This window comes from Myotis daubentonii, chromosome 8 (assembly GCF_963259705.1).
Source record: "Myotis daubentonii chromosome 8, mMyoDau2.1, whole genome shotgun sequence".
NCBI classification, from domain to species: domain Eukaryota; kingdom Metazoa; phylum Chordata; class Mammalia; order Chiroptera; family Vespertilionidae; genus Myotis; species Myotis daubentonii.
Window position 1 is genome coordinate 83,958,985 of NC_081847.1, and position 11,816 is coordinate 83,970,800.

Sequence of the window (11,816 nt, forward strand, 5' to 3'; positions counted from 1 at the left end):
TCCTTGTTCTTATCTAGAATCAAACAAAACACAAAATCTACAAGTGATCATACTGACAAGTGGGAAACAAAGACATCCGAGAATTGTAACATGTACTTATGTATTTGTGTACGTTTAGAATGTTGGCAGGCATCACTTAGATGCAAAGAGATATGCTGAGATTGGGGCAATGACACTGTTATTTGGAAAACTGCCAGTGCTTGGAAACTATAAAAATGCTTACTTTTAAAACATAAACTATAATACCCCTCCAAAAAAAAAAACCCCATTAATTTCAAGGTATGAAAACACACAGAATGGTGGTGGGGGCAGGGAATGCTGGGCATAAGTCTCACAGAAATAGTTAAATGCAAGAAAGAAAACTGGTCGTTGATTTTTTCTTTTACCTGAAAAGTTGTCATCTTTTGTAGATAAAATAACTTGGTTATTTTCCTTAGTTTTCTGATTCTGTGTGGAGAAGAATTAGAGACACAAATCAATGCCTGGATCAAACCATATGCTAATGTCAACAGTCAGCAGGAAGAAGCATCAATAAAAGTGACTCCACGGGGCCTCAGGAGACTTCATTTTTGATGATTATCTTCTTTGAATAGTTGTTGTACTTAAATATATGTGTGCAACCACATGTACCTGCACTATCCTTGAGAAAGTAATATCTTAATTAAATACACACCTCGTATATGCTCTGCAAGTAAACACACCATGCTATTTGTCAAATCTACACTATGTTAGGGACAAAGTCACTTCACTCTGAAGGCCCTGAGAGTGTTTTCTATGCACACTTGAGTGTTTTCTATGCACACTGAATGCTGAGCCATTTAAACTTAACTTTGGTCTTCAGGGCTCCCAGGTAGCATGCTCATGTGTGTGAAGATTGGTTTGGGAGAAGCTGGTCTTACTGAAGAGTTTATCTTTTGTTTTACTGGACACAGTATCTTACAGATGTTTCCATTCTGGTTAGAGAGCTTGGGAGTTCCAACCTTGATGAAAGCATTCCAATAAAATTGAATTTAACTTTCAAAGTCAGTGTATTTTAATATATATATTTTTGGAGTCATGGTGGGATAGAGCAGAAAGGAGACAGGATTATTCAGACTGCTCCAGTTTTGTGGTCCCTCTATTCTGGGGGGAACAATTGTGATCAACTTGCGGGGGGGGGGGGGTGTTGAACAAAGGAGATTGGTGGGTTAGAGGGAGGACCTGGTCTTTTCCAACTTCTTCAAGCAGCTAACCTAACTCTAGGAGGGCAGGGAGGCCTCAGAGCCTGGGGAAGACTGTGAGAAAGAGGCCAGAAACCGCATTTTCATGGAGGACCACTGGCAGGAAAGAAGCCCTCCCAAACACATTGAATATTTCATTTCTGTGGGGAAATCTGGTGATTCATCTTCGCTGCGCATTTGTAACCAATTCAGCCTAAAGGTGCATTTAAATAATAATAATTAGCTTGAAGGAGCCTAAAGGGGATATTTACATCTTTGTAGGAGGGCTGCTCCTCCAATGATGGATGGTGGACCGGGCTGCCCGGGCTGCTGCTGCTATCGCCGCCGCCGCTCGCTTTCTGGGAAGCCAGGGGTGGGGGCGGGGGCGGGGGCAAGTCCGAGCCGCCGGGGTCACCCAGTTTCCCGTCCTCGGGCAGCAGCCTGGAGGAGTTCAGGGTCAGTGGGAAAGCGCCCGCGGCGGCCGGTGCGCGGTCCCGGCTGCTCCCCTTCTCCGACAGCCCTCGGCCCTGAAGGAACCGGCCGCCCCCGACTAAGGGGTCCCCCAGCAGGACCCTCGTCTCCTCGTCTTCCTCCTCGTCGTCGTCGGGGTCTCGACCTTCCTCCTCCTCCTCTTCGCCTTCGGGGGGTTTGTGGCTCTCCACGTCCACCTCCTGCTCCTCCTCCTCGTCCTCCTCGTCCTCGGAGCTGTCCTCGCTGGGGTAGCTGCAGCTGGTGCCGCCGGGGGACAGGAGGCCTCGGTGGTGCGGCGGCGGGGCCAGCGGGGGCGGCGGGGGCGGGGGCGGCGGCGGGGCGGGGTGGTGGCGCTCAGACCCCGGCTCGTCGGGCTGCGGGGGCAGCAGCAGCAGCGGCGACGGCGGCTGCGGGGTGTGGTGGTGGTGGTGGTGCGGGTGGTGATGGTGATGGTGGTGATGCGCTGGCGCCGAGTGCGGCGCGCCCGCGGACGCCCCGTGCAGCTTGGCCAGGCTCTCCGCGTCGTCCTTGCCGCCCACCGGCCGGAAGGCGCTCGAATGATGGTAGCTGCCTCCGCCCGCCTTGCGCCCCTCCAGGAGGTGTGGGTGGTGGGGCGCGGGCACTCGGGCGCCCCCGGGGCCCACTCCAGCCGTCGTGGCCCCTGCGCCCGACACACCGCCTGGGTCCGCGGGCGGCGTGGAGCCCGCGCTGCAGTCCCCGCCGCTGCCGCCCGGGGGCGACTCGAAGAGCGCATCGCGAGCGCCCGCAGCCCCGGCGGGAGGCGGGGGGCCTGAGCCCGGGCCGTTGGCCACGACCGGAGGGGGCTGGCCCGGCGGTGGCGCAGCATCGGCGCTCCCAGCCGCGCCGCCGGGCTCGGCCAGGTCCAGGAAGGCCTGGCGCAGCAGGGCCGGGCTTTCTCCAAGCGCGCAGCCGAGCGCAGAAGGCGGCTGCGGCGGGGGCTGTAGGTAGGTGGGCACGGGAAGCCCGCCTGGGGTCCGCGGAGGCCAGAACATGCAGAAGGGCGGGTAGAAGGCGTCCTTGCGGCCCGCGGGCCAGAAGAGGCCCGACAGGCCGGCCTTGGGCCCCGTGCCCGCGCCGCCCGCGCCCCCCAGGGCCTCGGCTGCGGTACCCGCGTCCTCCTTCTTGTGGCATAAGCCAAAGGCTGCGGCCGCGGCCGGGAAGGTGTACGGGTGCGGAAAGAGCCCCCCGCAGCCCGGGAACTTCTGCAGCACGCCCCCGAAGGAGCCCTTGCTGGGCACCGGGATGACGGGGTAACTGCGCGGGCCTTTGGCGCCGGCCACGGCGCCCGCGCCGGCGCCAACGCCGGTTACGCAGCCGCCCCCGGCGCCGCCCCCTCCGGCTCCGGCGCCGCTCGAGGCTGCGGCCACCGAGAGGCTGGCGGCGGCGGCAGAAAGACTGGCGGCAGCCACGACGGCCGCTTCCTGCAGCGAGTCGTCGTCGTCGTCGAACCGCGGCCGTTTGTGATGAGCGTGGGGTGCACCCGCCAGCTCCGCCAGGGGTGGCGGCGGCGGCGGCGGCGGTGGCGCCCCCAGGAGGTGCGGGCCCAGCAGCCCCCCACCTCCAGCCACCGCCGCCGCCGCCGCCGCCGCCACGGCGGCCGCCTTGACGGAGCTGAGCGGGTGGCAGGCGGGGTGCGCGCCCGGCTGAGGCAGCGCGCGTTTGCGGCTGCCGCCGTTGAACATGGCCTTGACGTCCTCCCAGGCGAAGACTAGCTCGTCCTGGGGGCTCTTGTCGGTGAGCTTCAGGTGGCGACGCCACGAGTTGAAGTTGGCGGCATCCGGCTGCGTGTACTTGGCGTCAGGCGTGCGGTGGGAGTGGAAGATGAACTTGTTGGGGGAGAAGTACATGTTGCAGTAGCTGCATTTGATGCACTTGGCGCGGGAGCTGTTGTAGCGAGCGGGAATGAAGCTGCCGCGGCAGCCCCACGCGCACTCGTGAGACACGTCGAAGGCGAAGTTGTCCGGCAGCTTGGGCGGCCTGTTCTCGCCCAGGAAGGACTTGCACAGGCGCTCGGCCTCGCGTTTGGTAATCATGCCGCAGCGGCGCGAGGAGATGGGCATGGCCCCGGCGCGCCGCAGGATCTCCAGCTGCACCGGCGTGCACTGCACGCACGTGATGCCCAGCGCCACGCGGCGGTTGTGGATCTCGTTGTAGCTGAAGTTCTTGAGGAGAGTGTTGGAGATCTGCGCCAGGCACAGGCGCTCCTGCCCGTCGATCACCAACGACACGATGGGAATGCCGTAGAGAATCACCTGCCCCACCTGGTTGGGTTTGAGGTTGGCGTGGCCCGGGCGCGGCTGGCTCAGCGCGTCGGGCTGGAAGGCGCTGGAAGGGGAGGCCAGCAGGATGTCGCTGGGCCCCGGCAGCGGGCTGGAAGCCATCTCCTCCTCCGCGGAAGCCCGGGCCCAGCCCTCCGGGTCTGCCTTGGAGACTGGAAGGGAAAAGAGAAGGCGCTGATCAGAATCCTTTCCGTCTAAAACAGGGGTGGGTTGAGTCCCTACCGGAAGAATTCTAACAATGTCCTTGCTTAGACTAAGACATGATTATCAAGGGGCCGAGGGACCAAGTTTCAGACATAAGGAAGTAATCTCTCAATTTTCTTCAAGGTCGCCCTTCTGAAATGGTGGCTTGGAAGGATTTTTTAAAAATCTCTGTTCCAATCATCTGAAGTAATTTACCTATGTGTTTTCTTTAAAAAGCAGTCAGTTCCTAAGAAACCAAAGGCATTACCTCTTACCCCCTTATTTATAGAAGCTGTTAGAATAAGTGGCATGCCTGCTAGAAATAAGGATGTCAGTTATAACTAGTGCAGATTACAAAAGTTACGGAAAACTGGAGCTTGGCCATTGAAGCCCAAATTTAAAAAGAGAATATCTGCCTGAAAATCGATTTTGGTTTTGTTTTTAAAAAAACAACCCAAACCTTTTAGAAAGTGATTTTGTGGTATCTGTGGTTTCCTTGGGAGAAATTCACTCCTGGTTGAGACACAGCTCATTAAGGCAAAATGAAACCCCTCACCCCTCATCCTTGCCATTGTATATTTTCGTACTGTAATTAGACTTTTTTTTTTGGAAAGATGGGAAAAATGTACAAAGCCATGTGCATGGTTGCACCAAAATAGGGCGTTGCACTTTCAATTTTTCAAAAAGCCACTTTCTGAACTGAGCGGTTCTGGTCGATAGGCAGCTTAAAAAGATGAAGCTGGTGACTAGTAAACATTTAAAAACTGTTTTCCTGTCATTTCTATTACGATGAACAGAAACAGTGCAAAGAGGCTAACAATTTGGGGGGATCATTATTGACGGGCTGCAATGGCAAATTTAGGTGTAAAGGTGAACTGTTTTCTGTGACAGTTTTTTCTGGTTTGTATAGCTCTCCCCATACCTTTCAGGCGGATGTGTTCCACAGTATAGATCATCTGTGGACCAGGTAATCGGTGGGAGCTTTGAAAGCGGAAGTTCTGGGTTGGGCCTGCGGTAAAATTCCCATTCTCTCTGGGATACCGTAATGAGGGAAAATGTACAGATAATTGAAGATAAGAGAAAAAGCAAGGGAAAGAAACCTTGGTGGCAAGGCAGATAAGTCAAAACCAGAAAAGTGGCCCATTCCCTAGGAAAGAGGACAGTGACCTATCTACAGCCACACTTCACGTGGGCGCAGCGGCCACGACTCCCTTTTGCCCTGGAAAGTCACTGAGGCAGTAGCATGGCCACACGCGGACAAGTACACTGGAGTCTGTTATTACGGCGACTTCAGAGGACACAGCATCTTACTCCTTCACCCAAACTGCCATATTCTTGCCCTCTCTCCGCCCCTGAGACACCTATCCCCACGCCTTTGCCCTTCTGCCCTCTGGATCCTCAGCTCTCATTACCTTTTGTGGCCTCCAGGAAGGGTGAACAAACCTCGACCCGATAAAACCGATTGAGAGAGAGCCTGGCTTGTCACTCAGAAGAGACCAGAGACAATTTCTAGGGGACAGGGCGTTAAATGGCAATTCAAGGCATGGCGATACCTGGGCCTGTCAGCCAGCTCTAGCTTCTACAAATGGTCCTTTAACGCTCGTTCCCTCCCCACTAAGTTCCACCCCGGCCCAACAGGATTTTTTATCTTAACAAGGCCCTGGGATAACGGAACGCTTGCTTTGGGGCAATGGAGCGCTTGGGCCTGGCCCTGGCGAAGAGCTGGTTTTGCGTTACAAACCCGCACGCAGCCTTAGCAGCTGCAGCCTGAGCAGAAGTGTCTCCCCTTCTCCCCCAAGCCCTCCCAGAAACTCCCGTCACGGCGGAGACACAAATAAGAGGGCTTGGGAAGGGGTTTCTAAAACAGAGAGCGAAGGGGAGAAGAGACCATTAAAAGTTAGTTGAACTGAAAACGGAAGCTGGAGAACTTCCTTGTCCTACTCATGAGCCAACGACCCCAACTTAACTCCCCCGGCTCCCCAACCGATCTCGCCGCCGAAACCCACCGCCGCCCCTTTCCTAACCCGGAGAATCCCCCTCTGGGTATCTCAGATAGGGAATCGCGTGTGTGCCGAGCTGGGGCCGGCGGGGTCCCGCAGTACCTGGTGACCCCTCGGTGTCTTTACGCGCGTGGCTGACGGTCCATCTTCCGAGGGCGCTCGGAAGGGAAGCATCCAAGCGGGTCCTCGAATCCAGAGGGCGGGACTCGGGAGGGCTCCGCGCGAAGATCCTGGAGCTCGTTGGCGCTCAATGGCGCTCGAACCCGAACTCCCGTCAGGGGAGAATGACAGCCCGAATTGGCGGGGCGTCCCCTTGGCCGCAGACGGTGTGGGCGCGCGGACCCCGCGGCTGGCGAGCGCAGGTGGAGCGCAGTCTGACAGCGCCTTTCTCTGTCTTGCAACTCGTGTCGGACGGAGGGGACGCCACCCAGCGGGCAAGGTGACGTCACCGTCTCCCTGACACTCGACTGTGCACGGCTGGCGTGTTACAGGGAGGGAGGGAGGGGGAAGCGAAGGCGAGAGCGAGTCACATCCAGATCCTTTCGGGGCAGGCACGAAAGCTAACACCTAACCAACCCTCCATTGACAACCACCTCCCAGCCCCGCAGCAAAACGCAGCCACGGTGCCGGAGCCACGGATCTGATCTAGGAACGGAAAGCCGAATAGTCTGCGTGCATCGGTGGAGTGGATCCTAGAGACCCCCGATTCTAAAGGGCGCCTCTAAAGTGACTGCATCCCTGCCTGTTATTGTTCCCGCCCCTCAAGTCTCAGAGTCACTCTCCTTCAGGAACGATCCTCCTGGTACACAGTGCAGAAGGGCAGCCTCACTTTGTCTCCGAAGAAATAGAAACTGCAGTCAGGCAGGGAATAGAATAGCTTCAGCCCCTCGTTTGAAACGCTGTGAAATGGAGAGAGAGAGAGAGAGAGAGAGAGAGAGAGAGAGAGAGAGAGAGAGAGAGAAAGGAAGTTCCAAACAGGGTGCCCAGTCTAAAAACTTGGAAGGAAGCATGGAGAGTGACCTTACTCTTGAATAGAGAGTTGCTTTTTAGGACAAGATGCAGAGAATCAGCAAGGCATTCTCTACCTTCGAAAGTGTATGATCAAGCCAGGCCCTCCCTCAGTGAGTGCCCATGGGCTCACATCTGTCAGCTTGATCCAGAGTGGCTCTCTAACTCACATTATAAGACCCATGCAGGCCACCTCAGCACAGGGAAATGGTGAGACAGCAAAGCCAGAGGCCTCCAATCCTGACCAGCCCTTAAGCAAGTTGCTAGGTTCCCTGGGAAAAGTAAATTTCTCAGGGAACTACGTAGGAGCATGCATTAAAAAATCCCCACACCAAAATAAAGACATGTAGGATGAGAAAGAACCATGTCCCACAGCTTCCCCCAAATGAGGCATGTCCTAGGATATAATGAAGAGTCAGTATAGTGCCTGCTAATTGATCAGCTGTTAGGAGTCAAAATGCAGGGGAGTGGGATTGGGGGATCCTTTAAGTTTTCCCTTTACAATTACAGCTGCATTTTCTATTGCTGCCTGTTGACACACACAGGCTTAGAGTCTGGCAGGCACATCTTCGACATGATGTACAATCTCCACTAACCTGGAAACCCAACCAGACTCCATCATAGCATCAACAACAAGCCATCACGACATCACCATATAGAAAGTGAAGATGTGAAACCTTAACGCTTCATCGGAGGTCAATGAAACCAAGGAGAGCCAAGCAAACAGAAAAGCAAGGGATACAGGATTTGTGGCTGTTTTTAAATGAATATGCCCAAACCAGTTTCAGAGCCATGAGAATTATAGTGTTTATTTGGACATAAGTTTCAAATGGCAGTGAGATGATTTTTCCATCCATCTCCTAGTTTCTAAAGGCATTCGTGACACAAAATAGGCTCTGTGTTAAGGGGCTGAAGTCAACCAGTGCTCCCTTCCCGGTGCCCTCCGAGCCTCCCATTCAAAAAATAAATAAATAAAATAAAGGAAGAAGGAAAACTTAAGCGTAATGCCCGCCCAGCCCATTTTCCAAAAGAGTGGCATTGTCATTCACAAATCCCTTTCCTCAGAGGGCCAGGTCTAGTTCTTGCCACCTTCCCCAACTCCTCTTCGGGTTGGGGCCCCCGCAAAGCGAGGGCCCAGCCTACTCACGGTTCCTAGAGCCCAGGCTGCTAGAGGGAAAGCCCTAGCCTCTCGGCAAGAGAGCCTGGAGATGGGGTTGATTTTAAGACTGAAAATGGGATGAAATGAAAAGTCCCATCAGTTCTTTCATGTACCACAGGGAAGTGCCCGGTCACTGCTGAGGAGGAAGCAGCCAGGGGGCTTCACTTTTCATCTCCACAGTTTTCATCTTTGCCCCCCCCCCAAAAGCCCCTCTTCCCCTTAAAGATCCTTTCTTGTTAAGTGTCTTAAAAATATTTTTCCTTGAAAAGAGAAACAGAACCAAGCCTTGCCTTCCCTCTCATCTCAGGTTGGTTACTCCTGGGAGTGAATCCACACCTGTAGCCATCTACTTATCTGATCTTTAAACATCAACATTTATACAGTACTTTGGGGGTCTTAGTGCCATACAAACCTGTGACTTTATTTTAATGCAAAAAGTTTCACTGGAAAGAGAAACGTGTGATGCTAGAGCAAGTACATTTGCACAAATAATCCTAAGAATGGCACGGCAGGGTAGCTCCCCAGGAGTCTGGGGTGCCTGTAGGAGCTGGCGGACCAGTTATATTTTTGGAAGATGAGGGTGGAGAACAGCTTTTCAAACCCAGACTTCCTGCTCCAGAGAAGCCTTCCCTTGACTGCTGGAGCCGGACTGCAGGATTACAGCCTTTTTATGCGTTGGGGTCCGTGAGCAACTTTCTGTCACCCACCAGCTCTTTGACCCTTTGCTTTCTCCTCAGTTTGCACAAGTCTCCGGATGGCTCTCCACCGCTCTTCCATGGTCCTCTCCCGGGCCAGGGGCTCCTGATCCATGTCAGTCCCCGTCCTGGCCAGAGACCCCAGCAGGCTCGGCAGGAGCCGGCGGCGGTGGCTGTGGCGGTGGCGGTGGCGGAGGCGGCGGGTCCAGGCCGAGTTAATCAATGCTTTCCTATTCGAGCTGACATGCATTTTACACGTCGGGACTCTCCTCAGCCGGCTAATTGATTCAAATTGTTTTATTGGTTAAACTGGTGTCACCCGTTTGCATGATCTATCACCACGCGGAGGAGAGCATTTCCACTCTCATCTCCGTTCCCGGCGGCTGCGGTTCACCCAGGCCAGGGACAGGTAAAGGAGCCTAGACACCGGACCCAAAGGAAAACCACAAACCCAGCTGGCCCCCTCGGAACTGGAGAGGCGACGCCTCGATGCAGGCGCACGCAGCCCGCGTGACAGCGAGGATGGAGGTTCCCAGCTGCAGCTTTTCACAATGGGTTGAAGCGAACCCACATCAGACCCGGGCGTCCTCCGCATTGGAAGCAGCCTGTTTCCGGGCTGAGGCTGTGAATCCCGGGGGCGGGGGTGTGGGGTGTGTGTGTGTGTGGGGGGGCGGGGGGGGATTCCCGCCCAAGGCCAAAGCCTAGGCAGGAGCTGTCCTTGGTTCTGAAGCGAATCCTTCACCCCGACTGCGTTCAGGCTCTCCCAGAAAGAGCTTGAACCATCACAGCCCTAGATTGGGCTCCTGGCTCCACCATGGCCTTGTAGACTTAAGAAGCAGGCAAGGGGCGACACAGAAACATCCCTTACTTCTGCCCCATCTGCCCAATCTCCGAGTACTGAGCCACTCCCACCCCCCCTACTCCTGTTTTTCATTGACCCTAAAGGAAGATAAAGGCCTTAATATAAATTCCCAATAAACAGAAACACCAGATATTCTCTCTCCTCCTGCTCCCAACCTGGGTATTGGAGAATCCATGACAATTACAGATTTAAAAAAACCCACAAAAAACAGGCTTTATCGTTCTCACTCATCCTCTCTTACCCCAGCCTCAGCCTTAGGCAGAAATATTAATTACTGCTTCTGTGTCTCTGCCAGAGGTGTCCCTGACATTGATATCTTGGCATCAAGTAGGGCAATAAATTGTTTCCCTGTTAGTTCCTCGTCTGCCAAAGGAGACCTGCATGGCCCAGAAAGAAACTGGAAGATTGGCAGAACTAGCAGGGATAGAAGAATCCTGGTATGTCAGAAAGTACAGGAGATTCAGCCTGATGAAAGTGAGTACCCATTTCTCCTCAGTCACTTAGTAAATGTAGAATATTGCTTTGATAACAAATTTCCCAAGCCCCATTTCTTCATCTGCAAACTGAGGTATGATGAGAATTAAATGAGATAGTATATGTCAAGTGCTTGGCACACACTAGTCATTTAATGCATGGTATCTTTGTTGTTGTTGTTGTTGTTAAAATCCTCACCCAAGGATATGTTTATTGATTTTAGAGAGAGGAAGGAAGAGAGAGTATGTGCCCTGACTGGGAATAGAATCCATGACTATGGGATGATGCTCCAACCAACTGAGCCACACCAGCCAGGGCAATAATAGTAGCTTTAAAGGCATCTTCCTCAGAGAATGGGGGCGGAAAATGAGGCCTGTACTCTTACAAGATACTTTAGAAATATCCACTAGCTCCAGAATAAATGGCATCAAAGGCATTTTAGCTTAGTGGTGAACAGAGAGGGAACCAAGTTCCTGGGAGGAACCTTAGCCCTTTTCATTACAACTTTATCCTTCCCTTAATTAGCCTAGTGTTTATTTTGTATACAGGTGGCTGGAGCCTCAGCTAGTGTTTGCTTAATCCATTTAAAATAGATTAATAATAAAAAGGCAAAATAATGGTCATGATAGTAATGACTGCTGATAGGCCTCAGTTCTCCCTTTCAACCTCCAAGAGCTTTCTGCAGCCTGGCAAGCCCAGATAAGGCTCCCTAGTCTTTTCTCCAGTGCTCTAGCAGGAGTTACACGAAGCAAACCAAGGATCGGCAGCAAACAAGACTCATTTATGATGGAAGTTGTAGAAGAAATGAAAGAGGTCTCCAAGTATTCTGAAGGTGGCTCATGATCTTTGAGCCTTCTCAAAAGTAGTGTTTATAAACAAGGACCCCTTCTCCCTGGGCCAGAATGAGAGCACAAACCTAAAAATCTAAACCAGAATTGGAGAAGGTAAAGGAAAATGAACACATGTTGCAGGATCTGTATCCTTGCCCCAGTGATCCTTGAGTTCAGCACCCTTCTTACTCTTCAAATATCTTTGTAAAAAAATAAAGATGATGGGAGAAAGAACCAGGACTTAATTACTCTTAATCAGAGAAAGCCACTCTCACAAGAAAACTTGCCTTTGGGTAAGTGGCAGAGAGGACGGCTACCCCACCAGTACACAGAGGCCAGGGACTAATAGAAATATTTATTATTAAACTTTTTTTAAATAACAAAGGATTCACATTTCTTCACAAGTCTTCACAAACTTGTAAACACAGCAAGGTAGACACATATGTACAAAGCTTAATAAAATCCTGAATGGAACATGAATTTGATGTGCTTGGTGGTCACTTAGAAAATATTAGTTCATCAAGATAAAATTCAAAGGCACACAGAATACCTGAGGATGTACATAAACCCATGGATGCAGGCTCCCTGAACACACCAGCGAATGCTCATGAAGAGGGGCATGGCAGAAGGAATAG

The 11,816-nt window shown here is 52.9% G+C and overlaps 1 protein-coding gene across 1 annotated transcript in view; it reads right to left on the reverse strand.

Moving 5' to 3' along the window:
- SKOR2 (SKI family transcriptional corepressor 2) overlaps positions 1-4,107 on the reverse strand; it is a 39,523-nt gene extending 35,416 nt beyond the window's left edge. Inside the window, exons 1-3 of the mRNA XM_059704926.1 lie at positions 1,472-4,107; positions 387-447; positions 1-13 (exon numbers count right to left, since the gene is read on the reverse strand). The exon at positions 1-13 is cut by the window's left edge and continues 62 nt beyond it. Coding sequence (XP_059560909.1) covers positions 1-13; positions 387-447; positions 1,472-4,072 — 2,675 coding nt within the window. The 5' untranslated portion in view covers positions 4,073-4,107. The remainder of the gene's footprint in view (positions 14-386; positions 448-1,471) is intronic.
- Positions 4,108-11,816: the final 7,709 nt, after the last annotated feature.